The sequence below is a fragment of the Physella acuta genome, unplaced genomic scaffold (genome assembly GCF_028476545.2).
Source record: "Physella acuta isolate Inbredline_101_S28 unplaced genomic scaffold, ASM2847654v3 ptg000061l, whole genome shotgun sequence".
Classification (NCBI taxonomy): domain Eukaryota; kingdom Metazoa; phylum Mollusca; class Gastropoda; family Physidae; genus Physella; species Physella acuta.
Genome location: NW_026731581.1, coordinates 639,023 through 658,140, shown reverse-complemented (window position 1 = coordinate 658,140; position 19,118 = coordinate 639,023). Strand labels below are relative to the sequence as shown.

General features: G+C 37.1%; 1 protein-coding gene across 2 annotated transcripts in view; it reads left to right on the top strand.

Annotated features, from left to right (window-relative positions):
• Nucleotides 1–16,088, top strand: part of LOC131949336 (uncharacterized) — a 33,388-nt gene extending 17,300 nt beyond the window's left edge. For both annotated transcript variants that reach the window (XM_059311191.1, XM_059311181.1), the window contains exons 9-17: nt 658–746; nt 3,188–3,395; nt 10,355–10,521; nt 11,434–11,590; nt 11,684–11,845; nt 12,972–13,112; nt 13,601–13,685; nt 14,170–14,224; nt 14,416–16,088. In XM_059311191.1, coding sequence (XP_059167174.1) covers nt 658–746; nt 3,188–3,395; nt 10,355–10,521; nt 11,434–11,590; nt 11,684–11,845; nt 12,972–13,112; nt 13,601–13,685; nt 14,170–14,224; nt 14,416–15,531 — 2,180 coding nt within the window. In that variant the 3' untranslated portion in view covers nt 15,532–16,088. The remainder of the gene's footprint in view (nt 1–657; nt 747–3,187; nt 3,396–10,354; nt 10,522–11,433; nt 11,591–11,683; nt 11,846–12,971; nt 13,113–13,600; nt 13,686–14,169; nt 14,225–14,415) is intronic.
• Nucleotides 16,089–19,118: the final 3,030 nt, after the last annotated feature.

The following is a 19,118-nucleotide window of genomic DNA, read 5'->3' as shown; positions in this document are numbered from 1 at the left end:
TATTTACCTTTGTCTGCACGATATAATTAAAGTAGTTATGTGGTCTGTGCATTGAATATCAGTTAAGTTCGCTTTTGAATCTGACTGTCTCTTGGGCAAGTGAAGTAGAGTTCAACTGTTTCTGTGATCTCTGCATATGAAGAGATAGTATAGTCCGCCCAACCGCCTTTACTTTCCCTGATGAGAGTCAGGTACCCATCAAAGCTAGATGGAGGGACGTTCTAATTACATGAACGCGGATTCGAACTAAAAACTTTCGGGTTTTCAGCCATATGTTCAACTATTCGACTACGTCTTTCCATGAATTGAATGTGAATAGTATGACATGTGCTTAGCATAAGTGAGTACCTAGGATTGCAGCGATGGGAAATGAGGGTGCTGATTGCTGACCCGAAAGCTTCAGGTTCAATTCCTATGATGTCCCGTAGACTTCCCAACTCTGGTAGGGCGACGTACCAAACTAGGATTATTGAATGTAAAGGCAACTGGGCATAGAACAGACCACAATATCATTGCAGGTTACACTAATAACTGAACTCTACCCGCCCTATCATGATATCAATAAAGGTATCACTACTTTTATAAAGACATAGCGTTAAAAATGTGTTTGAATAATGCTATAAATGATCATGGATTATATTAAATGTTTTTTTACAGGGCCTTTGACAGGGCCACCTTTACTTACTACAAGCTTTTATGAAGAGGCTTGTGAGTCTAACATGAGAACTGTATATTTATATTGGAATGTAAGTAGATATTATGATGGGAAATGTTTGTCTAACATTAAGACAGTATAAGGGGCATGTAATGTAATATTAGGATATAAGGGGCATGTAATTTAACATTCGGACAGTATAGGGGGCCTGTAAAGTAACGTATGGACAGTATAAGAGGCATGTAATGTAATACTAGGACAGGAAAAGGTGCATATAATGTAATACTAGGTCAGTATAAGGGGCATATAATGTAATACTAGGACAGTATAAGGGGCATATAATGTAATACTAGGACAATAAAAGGGGCATGTAATGTAATAATAGGACAGTAAAAGGGGCATTTAATGTAATAATAGGACAGTATAAAGGGCATGTAATGTAATACTAGGACAGTATAAGGGGCATATAATGTAATACTAGGACAGTATAAGGGGCATGTAATGTAATAATAGGACAGTAAAAGGGGCATATAATGTAATAATAGGACAGTATAAGGGGCATGTAATGTAACATTCGGACAGTATAATGGGCATGTAATGTAATACTAATACAGTATAAGGGGCATGTAATGTAAGACTAGAACAGTATAAGGGGCATGTAATGTAATACTAGGACAGTATAAGGGCATGTAATGTAATACTAGGACAGTATAAGGGGCATGTAATGTAATAATAGGACAGTATAAGGGGCATGTAATGTAACATTCGGACAGTATAATGGGCATGTAATGTAATACTAATACAGTATAAGGGGCATGTAATGTAAGACTAGAACAGTATAAGGGGCATGTAATGTAATACTAGGACAGTATAAGGGCTTGTAATGTAATACTAGGACAGTATAAGGGGCGTGTTTGTCTAACATTAGGATGTTGAAAGAGGCATGTGAAAAAACCCACTTGATTTTCATAAGCCAGGTTCTATCTATAGATCAGTCATTATAGATGAAGGAAGTTTTATAATAGGCCTACAAATACAGTAATAAACAACTTGAGGGTTGCTCTTGTATGTTTTTAATTTTTTACCTAAAGAAACTATAACTATAATAGTGTATCATTTGAGTGTGTTTTGCAGTGTTCCTCCTCCCCTCAAAAAGTGTATGGTGCCCCATAGAGAAAAAAACTGAAAGAAACACTGGTGTTCAATGGCGTAGCCCGGAATTTTTCATAGGGGGGGGTGGTTGTATGTGTATGTGTATGTGTATGTGTATGTGTATGTGTATGTGTATGTGTATGTGTATGTGTATGTGTATGTGTATGTGTATGTGTATGTGTATGTGTATGTGTATGTGTATGTGTATGTGTATGTGTATGTGTATGTGTATGTGTATGTGTATGTGTATGTGTATGTGTATGTGTATGTGTATGTGTATGTGTATGTGTATGTGTATGTGTATGTGTATGTGTATGTGTATGTGTATGTGTATGTGTATGTGTATGTGTATGTGTATGTGTATGTGTATGTGTATGTGTATGTGTATGTGTATGTGTATGTGTATGTGTATGTGTATGTGTATGTGTATGTGTATGTGTATGTGTATGTGTATGTGTATGTGTATGTGTATGTGTATGTGTATGTGTATGTGTATGTGTATGTGTATGTGTATGTGTATGTGTATGTGTATGTGTATGTGTATGTGTATGTGTATGTGTATGTGTATGTGTATGTGTATGTGTATGTGTATGTGTATGTGTATGTGTATGTGTATGTGTATGTGTATGTGTATGTGTATGTGTATGTGTAATGTGTAATGTGTAATGTGTAATGTGTAATGTGTATGTGTGATGCATGATGCATGATGCATGGGGGTCATCCATAAATGACGTCACACTCGTAGGGGCGAGGGGGGGTCCGTAATTTTGTGACGATGTGTGATGAGGGGGAGGGGGGGGGGGTTCAGATGTATCGACGTCACATTTTTGCATTATAAAAAAGCAATGTTAGAAAACGAATTTTAGACGTTATTTCGCGTTTTATTTAACTGTTTTAATAAATTGTAATAGTTTAGACAAGATTTTGGAAAAATATCGATGTTTAAAAAAAATTCAACTGCAATTTTGAGGGGGGTTGTAGGTTGAGGTGTGACGTCATTTTGGGGGGGGGGGGGTCTGGCTTTTTGTGACGACGTGTGACGGAGGGGAGGGGGGAAGTAAAAATCGTCCAAAAAAGCGTGACGTCATTTATGGATGACCCCATGATGCATAATGTATTATACATTATTATACATTATACAGTATAATGTATAATGTATATGTATACTGATTCAAACATATTTGAGTAAGGTACAGCAGTATTATGAAAATAATTTTTTTCTTACATAAGGGTTCATGAGGTTGGGGGTGGGTGGGAGTTATGACTCCCCCCCCCCCCCCCATGCCTACGCAAATGCTGGTGTTATGTACCCACTTATTATCATTCTTACTAAATGTTTTACTGAATTAACTCTCTTTATTTCTTTTGTTTAAAACATAGGAGCCGAGTCAGGATTCGCTGCAAGGAATACTTACAGAATATATTCTTTCAGGGATTGATGACAAATTAATACATTTACGATGGGGATCAAATTACATTTCAACAAAACTTAAATGTAATGTGTCTTATAACATATCAATTATGACCTCTACAAAAATTGGTGTATCCATTCATCCATCTGTAATCAACATTCCAGTTTATGATGAATGTAAGTGTCTTTACTAAACTTAGAACATTAAATACTGTCTGTACTCACTAGGAAACACTTACCTACTATTTTAAATGCATACCTCCTCTGTAAATGTATGTGCTTTATTTTGAGTTTTAAAAACTCACAGAAAAATTGACCACTTTAAGATGCGACACAAAGTTGAAATTTGGTAAGGAGATATCTCTGGTGAAAAACCCGAAAAATAAAAATTCTCAGAAAAGAAAATTGAACCGTTGTACCGCTCATTCTACATTTTACCTATTAAAGGAACGTAACTGCATCATGCATCTAAGCTTTTAATTTCACCCGTTCTTAGTCTACACACAAAAATAAACAATGAAAACATTTGGATAAAAGAAAAATTCCTTAAAATTTTTACTAAACGGTTTTCAAATAAGTGTAAAAGTTATTATAAATTGATCAGTTTGACAGCTTAATTTTACCTATTTAAAGAGACATAACTGCGCCAGAAATTTAAACTTTAATTTCCCTAGTTCGTTGACTAAATTAAACTTTTAATTTCCCTCTTTCTTTGACTACACACAAACATAAACGGGGAAAAAATTTGGACAGAAGAACAATTCTTTCAAACTTTTAAACTAATTTTTTTTAATTAGCTATGAAAATTAATTCAATAAACGACTAATAATTAATATTTTGATTAATAGCTGATTTAAACAAAGCAAATACGTCACAGATACACAAAGAAGTTCATTAATGAGTTTGGTGCGCTGTTTCCGAGGCACAAGGGTTATTTTTACTTCCCAATAGGGCATTACAATGTTATCTTTAACACTGTTAATCTGTTCAATCCTAATATATAAAAGACCATGTACGCAATTCTCCTTCTATCTGCCCGTAACATTTTTAGGCGATGTGATCAATATTTACAGCGACATATGGAGCAGTGGCGTAGCTAGGTCGGGTGTCACCCGGTGCGGCACTTAATGGTGTCATCCCCTCAGAGGCGTAGCGACCCTTCCCGGGGACAAACTTTCAAATTTTCGATTTGCACCCCCCCTCAAGTTTTTCTCTATATATTTTGCTATTTTTTGCCTTGGTGTCACCCCCCCCCCCCCCTAAATGGTGTCACTCGGTGCGGTCCGCACCGCTTCGCCCCCCCCCCCTCGCTTCGCCCCTGATATGGAGAACTTAAAGATACGGACTTTTGTTGAAAATAATATGGTGGTTGTATAAACACGATTTTATTTAAAGATGGAAAATAAAAATAAAGGCATATTCGAATGTAGAAACACATTTCTAACTTGAAAATGTTTACTGTTATGACAAGAACGCATTAAACATTGACGACATTTGCCACATGTTTAAAACTACGGAAAGAACACAAAGCTAATGGCGTCATCTTCCAATTTTAGAATATAAAGAAATGAACATTCAAATTTGATTTAGATCTACTTATAAAGACCTACGCTATGAAATGTATACAATTTTCTCGGCCTAAACTAATAACATTTACTTTTAAAAACAACATAACTACCATTAAACAGCGGGTTTTAATATGGTGCAGTGTTAACTAATAATGTATATAATTTGGTTTTAATTTTTCTAATAGGTATTGGTAGTCTATGTTATTTTAAATGTGTCGGATTTTTTTTAGCTCTTTAGTTATTTCTTTGCTTTGTCACTAATATCGTTCAACGTGTAGTAAAGCACGTAGCTTTTGACCAATAACTTTTTAAATAAAAATAATAATTCAAACAATTAAGTTAAATTTAATGCCATGTTGCATTGTCTTCAATTCTTGACCGGCGTACTAACCGCGAACCGTATCTTTCAGTTAGAAGTGCCCGTAATTTCGCTCGGCCGTTTCGATCTAGACTGACGACAGACTGACGACAGAGGAAGTGAGTTAAATAAAAGCTTGTGAAAAAACGACGCGATTCTATCTACTTAAAAAAATCCATATTAAGTTTCGTCGTGGTTTGTGTGTGTGTGGGGGGGGGGGGAGGGGGGGGGGGGTTTGCAAAATAAAAATAAATATATAGAGGTGTTGTGGTCTAAGGTGCTGTTACGTAACGTTACAGGGGTAGGAGGTGCTTTAAAAGGGATCTTAACAGTACTCCCCTCCCGTTAGTTACCCCCGTTAATTTCACCAACGTCATTACCCCACCTCCCAGGGCATTATCCCGACCAAAAACTGCAGAAGGACATTACCAGCCCCATGGCAGTTAACCATCGGTTGGGGTAGCGGCATCGGTCATGGTAGAGCTCACAAAGTTGGCGGTCATAGTAACGGCGGTGGTGGTGGCGGTAACATTAAAGGTAACGGCAACGGTAACTGCAATGGCGACTACAACAGTAACAGTAACCAGTGGCGTAGGGGCCCCAAAATTTTCACTTGTAAACCATAGGCCTAGTGAATTTCACTTGATAACCTAATTTTTTTTACTATAAAAATTAATGTTTTAAAGCATAAATCACAATTGTTTTTCCATTTTTTTTCCAAATATCAAACACGTGCACACAATTTAGTAAAAATAACAGCTGTCATCACCTCCTACTCAGACGTTGTTTACATTAAGCTGATAACATAGTCCGGACCAGCGTTTGCTTAAGTAAATAAAAAGAGTTGATTTTAGAGTTTTAAAAAAATATCACAAACAGCAGCAGAATTCAGACCAAAAAGTTTAGGGCCTACGATTGACCCTCTATAAAATAGTAAGATAGGAATTTAAAAGTCATTTTTCAGATAACGCCAGATTGTGTAATAAGGGAGTAATCATATAATAAAGCACACATGCTAGGCATAGGGTCTACACTGTTTATGCGGAAATCTCACTCGCAATCATTTTAAGGTGCCCCCAAATTCACCCCAATAACTAATTTAAAAAATTTTCTACAGACGTTTATTTCTGTTAGTTAATTCATTGTTTTAATGTCTACATTACAAGCTATTTTTTAAACAAAGGCCATACAAAAGTCCCACTTCGAAACGCCCCCCTTCCAGTGTTTACAGCAGTTTTCATCGCTTTCCCCACGGAAACTGTTTACCTAAAGCAGGGGTCTCCAAACTACGGCCCGCGGGCCGGATGCGGCCCGCGAGGTCATTTTATCCGGCCCGCGACGATCTTTTTGTCCACTGAATACATGTTTGTTGGAGGTGGCTGAGGAGCTTTGCACAAAAAATTCAAAACTATTTGAAAATATAGCTTTGTGTGCAAATACAATTACTCGCCGTGTTGCAAACATTGGTGAAAACATTGCGACTCAAATAGCAAAAAATTCAAGCAAGTTTCGCCATTTTTTAATTGCAATGGATGAGTCGCTGGGCAGCTATTCCACCTCTCAACTTCTTGTGTTCATTAGAGGTGTGGATGAAGACCTGAACATAACACAAGAGCAGGCTTCACTACATAGAATGTATGGCACTGTTACCGAAGACGATATCTAACCATAGATAGACAAACTTAAAATTGCAAGATTTACCATATTTCACATAAGTAAGATTGCTAATTTTGCGAAAAAAATTCTGAGCAGAGTGTCTAAGAAAAGAAATAGGTGACTTCCCGATAGTAAAGGCAAGTCAAAGCCATCATTGTCTGATGAAGAGTGGGTATAGAAATTGGCCTCTGATGCAGACATAACTAGTCATTTAAATTTTCTGAACCTAAAACGGCAAGAGAGTGAACTCTAGTTTCTGATCTATTTTCTGATCTATACACCCCCCTAAAAGCAAATGTAGACCTCTGGTGGGGGGGGGGGGGGCGGGGTGGACACTTGAAATTTGTATATATTTCTATATAAATTATATTTCTTTGGGGGGGGGGGCGGTAGACGTTCTTCGGGGGGGGGGGGGGGGGCACCACGACCCTGAAGAGATGCCTTAAAGAAACTCTGGCCCCCGAACTGATATTTAATAGTTAATTCGGCCCTCGGGCTGAAAAGTTTGGAGACCCCTGACCTAAAGCGACTCATCTTTTATAGTAGAGGTACTTTTTCTGTCACATGAATGGGTTCATCCGCCTGTGTCAGAAAAAAACAACTGAATCTCATCGAAACAAACTAAAAAAACAACAAATTTTACTACACGTTTGTTTATGACTAATGTATTAACATATGGGGGCCCCCAAAAAGTTTTCAGCCGGGGCTGTAACAGTAATGATTGGATATAATAAAGAGTATGGATGTAGTGAAGATTAAGGATAAGCAACTGGGTTAGGGATTGGGAGATGACAATGTGGAAAGAAAGGGATAGGTACTGGTATAAGATGTATTGTGTAGTGGGGTAATTACACAGGGTGGTAATCGAGTGGACGTAAATGATCTGGGGGCTAATGACCGTGTGAAGGCAGTAGTGGCGAACGTCCTACACCAAGGGAAAGCATGTCACATTTTAGATAATATTAAGGTTGAATTTGCTTGTTTTAAGTTAGGTTTTGATATAATAATATGTTGGCAATTCTGTACATATTATTCAATTTTTATGTTTATAGTTGATATAGAGTATGCTGTATGTGTATAATGTTTTGTTACACTTAATGATATTTTTTTTCATTTTTTTTTTATTTCGTTACGTTAACATTAATTTTGCAATTGTTTGCTGTGTACTCTTTCATGATACTATTCTGTTATTTCATTTTTGTATATTTGATTGTATCATATGTGGTTGTTGCTAACGAGTAGTGGGAATGTAAGTAACACGCGATTTTCTTTGTTAATGCTTTGCTCTCGTTTTTGTGTAACAAGCCGTGGTATTGAGGAAAGGCAGATGCCGTGAAGGTTCATTTTTAGAATTGCGTGCTGTTGTTGTTTTGCATACATAAGTGCGTTAACATTTACATTTAGACATGCTGATGCCAAGCATTGCCGAAAACGGCTAATATATATATATATATATATATATATATATATATATATATATATATATATATATATATATATATATATATATATATATATATATATATATGTGTGTTACGGTCAAAGCCCGAAGTCGGCCAATGCTAGGATTGGCCGGCCAATCCGCGCATTGGCCAATATCGCCTCCAATAGGTCGGTCAAAGTCCGAAACTTTGCTTGATTTCGGCCTTTGGCCGGCCAATCCGCAGACTGGCCATGGTGGACCAGCCAAAGTCTGAAATAGCTCTTGATTTCGGCCTTTGGCCGGCCAGTCCGCGGACTGACCATGGTGGACCGGCCAAAGTCTTAATTAGAAGATCATCTGGCTAGGGACGACCGGCCAAAGTCAGAATTAGAAGATCATGAGCAGATTTTGTTTTTTTAATGCCGTAATGATCATGAAATTAAGTCTTTATAGATTATTAATTAAAGTAAATGACAGAAACATTCAAATTTTTTTATTGTACTATAGTCTCAATCTATCAATATCATTTGTTACAAGTTGAACTTTTATGGCATTTAGAATTACATAGCAGCTTGTTATTTTTACACTTGCAGCGATTTGTTGTGCACTTAGTTGTGCAATTGAAGCGAGTGTACCCTTGGCCCCCAGTCAATGATTGTGAAGATGCGATGGTTCGTAGTGAATTTTCCTCAGTGCCAACTGACGACAATAAGAGCAGTTTTTCGTGAAGAATTGAAAACTCGCTTCTAGCATACAGTTGTTTTAGAACACCATGTTCCGTTTCTAATTTGTAGAAACCACCCTCGACGCTCATGACAACTGCAATCACGCTTCGGGGATCACCGTGACCTCTGTCAACATCTGGAAAACGGATGCGTACATTGTCACCCACTTCACTATCTTTAAATTTTGTATTTGATGTTTTAAGCATCTTAGCACCTCAAGTTTGCAAGCCAGTTTGAGCTGCTGATCTGTGTTCCATGATGTCTTGTTTGTTGTGACACAATCTGCAGGTAATGTTCCCTCTGTACCCTTCGTCTGCTTCATTGGGTATTCCACAAATAGCATGGACATCGTAGCCACAGGATCCAAAAGAATGGGCTGCGCTACAATGTTTTTCACAAACTATACAGAATCTGTTGGCCACATTATTGTCACGCAACTGGTCTGGGCGTTCCGCCACGGCAGTAGATGTGTTAGCTGAGGATGTCGTCGCATTTATGGCTACCTCCATTTCTTGTTCAATGTTCTCAAGATCTTCCTCAGTAACTATTTTATCGAGAGCCCATATATGGAAGCTAACATGGATTTACATTTTTTTTCTTTTGACAGCCATCTGTTATGTCTGTCTCATGGTCTGACGGCCCTTTTTGATCCATGTCGCCTTGCATATAGAATGCTATACAAACAAGAGCTAAACAATACGTTACTCTCAATGAAAACGCACCAAGAATAATGAAAATGCGATCACAACTTAGTCTAGATAGAACATTGGGCAGGACATCCCGGCCAGTGCGCGCATTGGCCGGCCAATGTACAAAATATGCTGTCAAGTTTAAGCGCTTCGGACTTTGGCCAGTACGTCCCGGCCAGTGCGCGCATTGGCCGGCCAATGTACGAAATACGATCTTAGTGCTAAGTTCTTCGGGCTTTGGCCAAGAGAGCCGGCCAATGCGCGGACTGGCCGGCCAATCCGCGCTTTGGCCGCACTTCGGGCTTTGACCGTAACATATATATATATATATATATATATATATATATATATATATATATATATATATATATATATATATATATATATATATATATATATATATATATATATATATATATATATATATATATATATATATATATATATATATATATATATATTATGTATGTATAAACAAACAAACAGCCAACCATCCAACCAACCAACAAAAAAAACAAACAAAAAATAATTTAAAAATTCAATAAATAAAATAAATAAATAAATAAACAAACAAACAAACAAACAAACAAACACACACACACACACACACACACATATATATATATATATATATACATGGCGAATAATATTGAATAAATGCTCAAGACAACGCATTTAAGTGAAATGAAATTTAATGAGTTAAAAAAACAATTTCAGTGTTAACTACATCAGCTGTTGGTGAGCTCCTAGTTCAAGAGATGTTCAAAACGGATATTTCCTTGACTTTGATGAATCTTTCAATCATATGGACTGCAAAAAATTCAGAGAATATAACTTTATTTTTTTATATGTGCGAAGAAAGTTATCTTCCTTTTACATGTTTTGTAAGTAGGCCCTAAAGTATATTTTGATGTATTTATGCGTTAATTACTTTAAAATGATGTTTTTTTCCCTTTCTAAGTCTGGTTTTTGACATATCAGACTGTGAACCCTTTATGGTCAAGTCACAGACATTCTTGACTACATGTAGGCCTATTTGACCTCTACATGTAGGCCTATTTGACCTCTACATGTAGGCCTATTTGACCTCTACATGTAGGCCTATTTGACCTCTACATGTAGGCCTATTTGACCTCTACATGTAGGCCTATTTGACCTCTACATGTAGGACTATTTGAACTCTACATGTAGGCCTATTTGACCTCTACATGTAGGCCTACTTGACCTCTACATGTAGGCCTATTTGACCTCTACATGTAGGCCTATTTGACCTCTACATGTACGCCTACTTGACCTCTACATGTAGGCCTACTTGACCTCTACATGTAGGCCTACTTGACTACATCTAGGTCTACTTGACCTCTACATGTAGGCCTATTTGACCTCTACATGTAGGCCTACTTGACATCTACACCAAGGCCTACTTTACCTTAACATGTAGGCCTATGACCTTTACATCTAGGCCTACTTGACTACATCTAGGTCTACTTGACCTCTACATCTAGACCTACTTGACCTCTGTGTATGTAGGTATATTTGACCCAACATTCAAGCCTACGTGACCTCTACCTATAAGGCTTCCTCATCTCTTTAGAGATCTCTTAATGCAAAAACCTCCCTATACATCAATATAATGAAGGTCAGACTTCAGATAGTTGAGTAGTAAAAGAGTAGAACAAATCATTTTCTCTTAAGCTGACACTTGAGAATTTGCAGTTTTCAGCCTGGATTTACTTAAAAAGTAATATCTATTTGATTAAGTTTCACATCATTTGATTAACTTGAACATCATCCAGGATGATATGACCGTGGCTGAAAGTGAACTCAGTGCTGGTAGACTGATCCTAAACAATATTAGTATTAAAAAAACCTTGCTTGGCTTTGCATTGTTACATAAGAATGGGAAGAAAAAAGGAGTTAGTTGGATCAACTGTGTTTACAGAAAGGATTCTAGTGAGTATTTCATATATAGGCCTACCATTGAGTAAAAACTATTAGCTGTTACAAATGTTAAGTGTCACATTGTAAAGTCAAAACTGCTTTCAGAGCTTACCAAACCTGAAGGGTTAGCTGTTACAGCTGGACGCCACAACCTGTTGGTCAGCTGGATCTCAACTCCATGCAGTAGAACTACTAAAGTTTTGATTCTCCAGTACACGATCTCTGTATGTAGAGCCCTAACAGTGCAACCAGACACATGTGCTAGAGGTAAATAATAATAAGTAAAGCGGGAGTGATTTCCCCTAAACTTTCTCGCATATTCGTTTATAACATTAGGGGATGGTACTTTCAGTGCAATCTGGCTGTAGAAATATTGAAGTTTGTGAAAAAAACGCTCATTTTTTGAGAAAATACATAGAATGGAACATTTCGCAGAATATGCTTTGTAAAAATATGATATAAAATTATGAAAGCCTGAAGGTCTTTGAGAAATAGGAAGTGGGGCAAAACAACCCATATAAGCACTAAATTCCCGCTGTATTATATACATACAAATAGAATCGCATTGACAAAGAATTGCGCACCAGAAGTGAGCCAAAGTTATAAAAGTTTTATGGTTTTCTGAGAAATCGGAAATAGCGTAGTAAAGTACTATTTCCAGTCACCAGATATTATTAAAAATTTGACAGAATCAAGATAATAATATTTTACACATTTGTATGAAACTACGTCTATATAACTGAAACGTAGCTAACATTTTGAGTATTTTAGAAACATTAAATAGAATAAAGCACCCTTTCTGGTTATTGGAGGTCACTCAACTATATATATATATATATATATATATATATATATATATATATATATATATATATATGAAATTTCGTCTACCTAATTGAAATAGTAGCCCCTAACTCAAGTTATCGTGTTCACACGGAAATACAGTCAAATACCACTTCCAATTTATAATCGTTCAAAAGTTGATAGAAACCTGTACGAACAACAACGTTAAATTTGTCCACCTAACTTAATTAAACAGTGCTCAAGTTATTGGCTTTTGAGAAACTGGAATAATTTTATAACACTTCTGTTTAAGATTTTAGCACGATTATAATGCATCTTTTATATACCGTATATGATAAAGTATGTAGATAGTAAACTGTGGAATCAGTTCAAAATTGTTAATTATTCAGCACTATTACAATATCATCATTCTCTTGCCCAGCTTGTTTTAAAATGTGCATTTTTATAGTTTTTATTGTGTACGAGGCTATTTAAATTCCTCTAGTTACTTATGTTGTTTCTATTTCTTTAGGTAAATGACAGCCATGGAGTTGTTTTTTTGTATTAATTTTTCAGTTTTGTGAAATGTAATACTTTTACTTGCTTTCAGTTTATAATGTCAGTAGCGCAATCGATACATTTGCTGTAGACAATCTGTTGTCAAATGAAGAATATTATGTCTATATACAAGCTGTTTCACCATTTAGCAGAGGACCAGCTTCCGAGCCCAAGAAAGTAAAAACTTTAAGAGGTGAGGTGTAGTCTGTCTTCTTCATTCTTTAAGTAGTTTTGTATTTTGTAGGTTGATTTAGTAGTTTAAAGCAAATTTATTTTTTTAAAAATGTAGGCTATGTGAGCATTAGATTTTCTTTTGGCCTGACAATTAGAAAAATCAACAAAGGTTTTATAGGTGAAAAAAAACAGGAATATTAAAAGTATATTGTTTTATATATATATATATATATATATATATATATATATATATATATATATATATATATATATATATATATATATATATATATATATATATTCTGAAAAATATTGCAGTTTGCTTGAGTAGATATTTTATTTTACCAGTCAGTAAATCTGTTTATTATTTTGAAAAAAGAAAGATTAAACCTAAAAACCAGTTAGTGAATAGGGCCTTTTGTGACCTCAAGTTATAGAGATAAAACCACTACGCTAATCGTTGAAAAGAACAAAGTGAAGGGAACTTGTTTCCTTAAAATCTTTCAGATTCTTATGATGATAATGTTTATGTGCTTGGTCTACTTTTGTCTTGCACCATCATTATCATTGGCGCCTGTTTCCTTCTGGCATGGTAAGTCAATTCGTTCATTACATTTTAGTGTGGGTGTTTATTAGATAAAAAGCTCAAGCTTATTCAGTCTAGAGCAATGGTTCTTAACCTGGGTTCGATTGAACCCTAGGGTTCGGTTAGTCAGTCTCAGGGGTTTGGCGGATGTCAAGAAACACACTCGACCCATATGATTTATGATAGTATTTAGTCAGTGAGGACGATAGAACTATCAAGATGTGTTCGGTGAATGCGCATATCAAAACTGGTGGGGTTCGGTACCTCCAAATAGGTCTATAACAAGCATTGGATGAAAACAAAACAACAGTCAGATAACTAATTTTAGTTGAAAGATATGTAGATCTAACAATACGTTAACAAATATTGGCATAGTATTGTTAAAAAGGCTGAGGAACCTTTATGAATGAAAAGAAATATTATTTTGTTTGTATTTGTTTATAATATGAGGTTTGATGTGATTGTGTTTTAAAGGACGTGCTATTTCTAGTCTTTACAGGAAATGTTATAAAAGACGAATTCACTTCGACCAGTTCAAAGAGGAGGTAGGTTCAATTGCCAACAGATAAAAAAATAATTGAAATTTTTTTTAAAAAAAAAACTAATAGTTTGTTAAATGCCTGATAAACCAAACTAATAGTAACTAATTTACAAGCTTGATATCTATTGATGAGTTTAATTATCATAAATAATGAATGCAAATATTAATCAATTTTTATTTGATTGTTTATTTCAGTTCCTCTTTAAAAAGTCTGGAGTTTTTGATCTTAACTGCCATTGTCAAGTAGAACATCATAATTGTTTCAAATCACAGTTAGAAGGTCATTTCACTTGCCATCCTTGTGATACACAACGCACATTTAATACAATAGTAAAAAATGTTTTCTATACGAATATTCTTTTACAGGAGAGCCTTCCTAATAAAGAACCTATTCCATCTAATATAGAAAACTCATGTTCTCTCAATAGCTCTTCAGAAGTCCCAGCTATAATAGAAAACTCATGTTCTCTCAATAGCTCTTCAGAAGTCCCAGCTATAATAGAAAACTCATGTTCTCTTAATAGCTCTTCAGATGTCCCAGCTATTATAGAAAACTCATGTTCTCTCAATAACTCCCCAGAAGTCCCAGCTATTATAGAAAACTCATGTTCTCTTAATAACTCCCCAGAAGTCCCAGCTATAATAGAAAACTCATGTTCTCTCAATAACTCCCCAGAAGTCCCAGCTATTATAGAAAACTCATGTTCTCTTAATAATTCCCCAGAAGTCCCAGCTATAATAGAAAACTCATGTTCTCTCAATAACTCCCCAGAAGTCCCAGCTATTATAGAAAACTCATGTTCTCTCAATAACTCCCCAGAAGTCCCAGCTATTATAGAAAACTCATGTTCTCTCAATAACTCCCAAAAAGTGTCAACAGAACTTGCAAGCAATATATTACTTGACTCTTCCTATGAAGAAAATGTAGGTCAAAAGAATAATACTGCTGCATTAGTAGATTATGTTATGTATGCTGAAACACAGACAAGGCATCTGATCCAATCAACTAAGAAAAATAGTTCTAGCAATACTTTTAATCAAACCTTTCTCCCCGCCAGATTTTACAGTAATTTACACGATGATGGAAAGTTAAACACTTGTCCTGAGAACTGTTGCACCAATTTATCATTTGAAAATATAAATAAAAGAAACCCAAAGGCCATGACTCATTTTTCAGAATGTGGGAACAATATTTCAGACCCACATCAAAATGTTTCTGAATATGTTTCTCAGTATGTTTCTGACTGTGGAATGAAGATTTCAAACCCAAAAATTTATGTTTTTGAATGTAGGAACAATCCAGAAACCTAAAACAACATATCTGAATATGTTTCTTAGTATGTTGCAACTGTACACAAATATTTCATACGACCCAAAACAAATGTTTCTGAATATATATGGAATAAAAAGTTTAGGTTGAAACAACATGTTTCTGTAGGTAGGTATCAATCAGACCCGAACAGTCTTTTTTTACAGTGGAAATTTTTTTTAAAGCAAAATAACCGAAGCATTAACCTCGAAATAGCATGCATTTTATATCAGCTGGACTGATAGCCATTTTTAATTTCTTTTCTTTATTATTAATACTCAGCACAGAACATTTTACAGTTATAATTTGGCCTTTACTTTCTCAACTCACTTGACGTTAATGATATTAATGATATCTTCAACTAACGACTTGTTTTTACGGCTGCCCGTATTTGTAATAAAACCTTTTAAAATTTAGATCTATATGACCGGGTGAAAGGATTATTATCTTATTTTGTGTACGAATCCGTGTGTGGATGTTATGGTGAATTTACGCCCTTACGATCAAGGGCTATTTAAAGACAGAGTTAGTTTCGTCATTTTCATGTAATAAAATTTGTTCAGTTGATTATCTTTTGTTTTTTTCGTTTTTGGACTAAAGTTAGGGTTTAACCTTAAGGTTAGGTTAAGAGCAGGGGTAGTAAGGCTAAGTTGAGGGAGGGGAGTGATAAGGTTGGGGTGTGAGAGGGTGGTGGTAAAGGCAGGTTGTTGGAGAGGGGTAAGGCGGGAGTGTGGGAGGGGTAAGGCGGGAGTGTGGGAGGGGTAAGGCGGGAGTGTGGGAAGGGTGTAAGGCGGGAGTGTGGGAGGGGTAAGGCGGGAGTGTGGGAGGGGTAAGGCGGGAGTGTGGGAGGGGTAAGGCGGGAGTGTGGGAGGGGTGTAAGGCGGGAGTGTGGGAGGGGTGTAAGGCGGGAGTGTGGGAGGGGTGTAAGGCTGGAGTGTGGGAGGGGTGTAAGGCTGGAGTGTGGGAGGGGTGTAAGGCTGGAGTGTGGGAGGGGTAAGGCGGGAGTGTGGGAGGGGTAAGGCGGGAGTGTGGGAGGGGTAAGGCGGGAGTGTGGGAAGGGTGTAAGGCTGGAGTGTGGGAGGGGTGTAAGGCTGGAGTGTGGGAGGGGTAAGGCGGGAGTGTGGGAGGGGTAAGGCGGGAGTGTGGGAGGGGTGTAAGGCTGGAGTGTGGGAGGGGTGTAAGGCTGGAGTGTGGGAGGGGTGTAAGGCTGGAGTGTGGGAGGGGTGTAAGGCTGGAGTGTGGGAGGGGTAAGGCGGGAGTGTGGGAGGGGTAAGGCGGGAGTGTGGGAGGGGTGTAAGGCTGGAGTGTGGGAGGGGTGTAAGGCTGGAGTGTGGGAGGGGTGTAAGGCTGGAGTGTGGGAGGGGTGTAAGGCTGGAGTGTGGGAGGGGTGTAAGGCTGGAGTGTGGGAGGGGTGTAAGGCTGGAGTGTGGGAGGGGTGTAAGGCTGGAGTGTGGGAGGGGTGTAAGGCTGGAGTGTGGGAGGGGTAAGGCGGGAGAGATAAGTTATCGATTTAATCCACTCAATTGCTGGGAATCAGAATAAATTGTATTTTCCTTTATAAAATATGTTTTCCGATGTGATCTATCCAGTGTAGGTGACAGGCTACCAAATATGTTGATGTGGAAAGACTTAAAAAAGTAAAAGTGGTATTTAATTAATCACCCAATCGTCCCTTAACCTCTATTGAGGGCATTATGGCACCACATCCGTCCTCCTCTGTCCACTGATGTTCTGAGTAGCTCTGCAATGGGCTGCCCAGTACAATATTTGATGTCCTCCAACCAATTACGTCTTTGCCTTATCCTTCTTCTCCCACCTGTATACACACCAAATTGGTGAGTAGATGAATCATTCAACACTGATACAAGAAACGCATCGTATTTATTGCAATTTGTTCTATTTCTTCTGGATATTTTGTTAAGAAATGACGTGAATAGTTCTTTGTTGTTAAAAGTTACGCTTCTCCCAACCGATGTGAGCGATTGTTTACGATTTACTTTTACTTGTTTGCGATACATCTTGCCTGAATCTTTTGTAATAAAGAGAAAAAATCATGGATTCTTATGTTGCTGTCTGATCAAAGTGTCCAGGTGGGTGCAGAGTTTCCTCCAGGCATCCCTTCGGGAGGGGGGGGGGGGTTCCGCCCCCCTGAAAAAAGTCTACCGCCTCCCCCGAACTAAATGGAATCTATATAGAAAAAAAATATTTTTAACAGTGTTCCCCCCCCCCCGGAAATTTTAAGTGCCCCCTCGGAGAAACAAGTCTGGTTTGACCGGAAAGAAATATATAACCAAGCTCTCTATATTTAAAATTACCCAATACACTCTTAAACTATAAAATTAGTAAATTGTATCGAAGAGGTTGGCTTTTATTGCTTGTTTCATAACAGCCTCCTAATACTGCAATTTCCATTCATTTTGTTTAAGCCACAACTTCAGCTAATCGAGGTACATTATCTGTCTACGGTACAACACGTCGACGAGGTTGTTCAGATTTGAACAAAAAATTGATACAATTAGTTTGCACCTGCTACGAACCTTTCAATAAGCTTTTCGTTTTCTTCTTTTTATAAGCTTTTATAAAATTTACAATGCTTTTTTTGTTAGGCTGATGCAGCAAATTGTGTAGCTTATTTTTGACCCTCTTCATTGATACATTTATCTCCGTTGACAATGCAAAAAAATATATTTTTAAAATCTATTTAAATTCTAAATTATTTAATTTAAAAATTATTAAATTCAACAATGAAAGGGAGATAACAAAATTAAGGTACGCGGACCGTTGACCACAGTTGCTTTAACTATATGTATTTTGTCCAGAAGGGGGCTTTGACCACAGGTGTTTTTGTACAAAGGGTCTTTGGCCACAGGTGGTTTGTATAAATAGGGGGTCTGTTCACAAGCGCTTTGTCCATATATGATAAGAATCAACTTATTTGCTTGCTATTACACATCTGGCATTTAGTTAAGCATATATTGTTGAATATATTGTTGCCATGCTTTTTATCCTTTATATATATAATGTTATATCATGTAGATCTACATTATATTATTGTGAAACTTTATAGGTCACATTTTTTGTGTTTAATTTATGTATAAAATAAATCTTATAAGCCAAGCACAAGCCTTTATGTGGCAACTCAAAAGGAAACTTGTTCTATTAAATTGTATTAAAAACAACCCCCAGCTGTGTTCAAAGCCCTGCTCGGATCAAGCTCCCTGCGGTCAAACCACTTATGGTCAACGTCCCTATGGTCAAAGCTTCTGTGGTCAAAGCTCCTATGGTCAAAGCTCCTATGGTCAAAGCACTATGGTCAAAGCTCCTATGGTCAAAGCTCCTATGGTCAAAGCTCCTATGGTCAAAGCTTCTATGGTCAAAGCTTCTATAGTCAAAGCTCCTATGGTCAAAGCTCCTATGGTCAAAGCACTGTGGTCAAAGCTTCTATGGTTAAAGCACTGTGGTCAAAGCTCATATGGTCAAAGCACTGTGGTCAAAGCTCCTATGGTCAAAGCTCCTATGGTCAAAGCTCCTATGGTCAAAGCTCCTATGGTCAAAGCTCATATGGTCAAAGCTTCTATGGTCAAAGCTC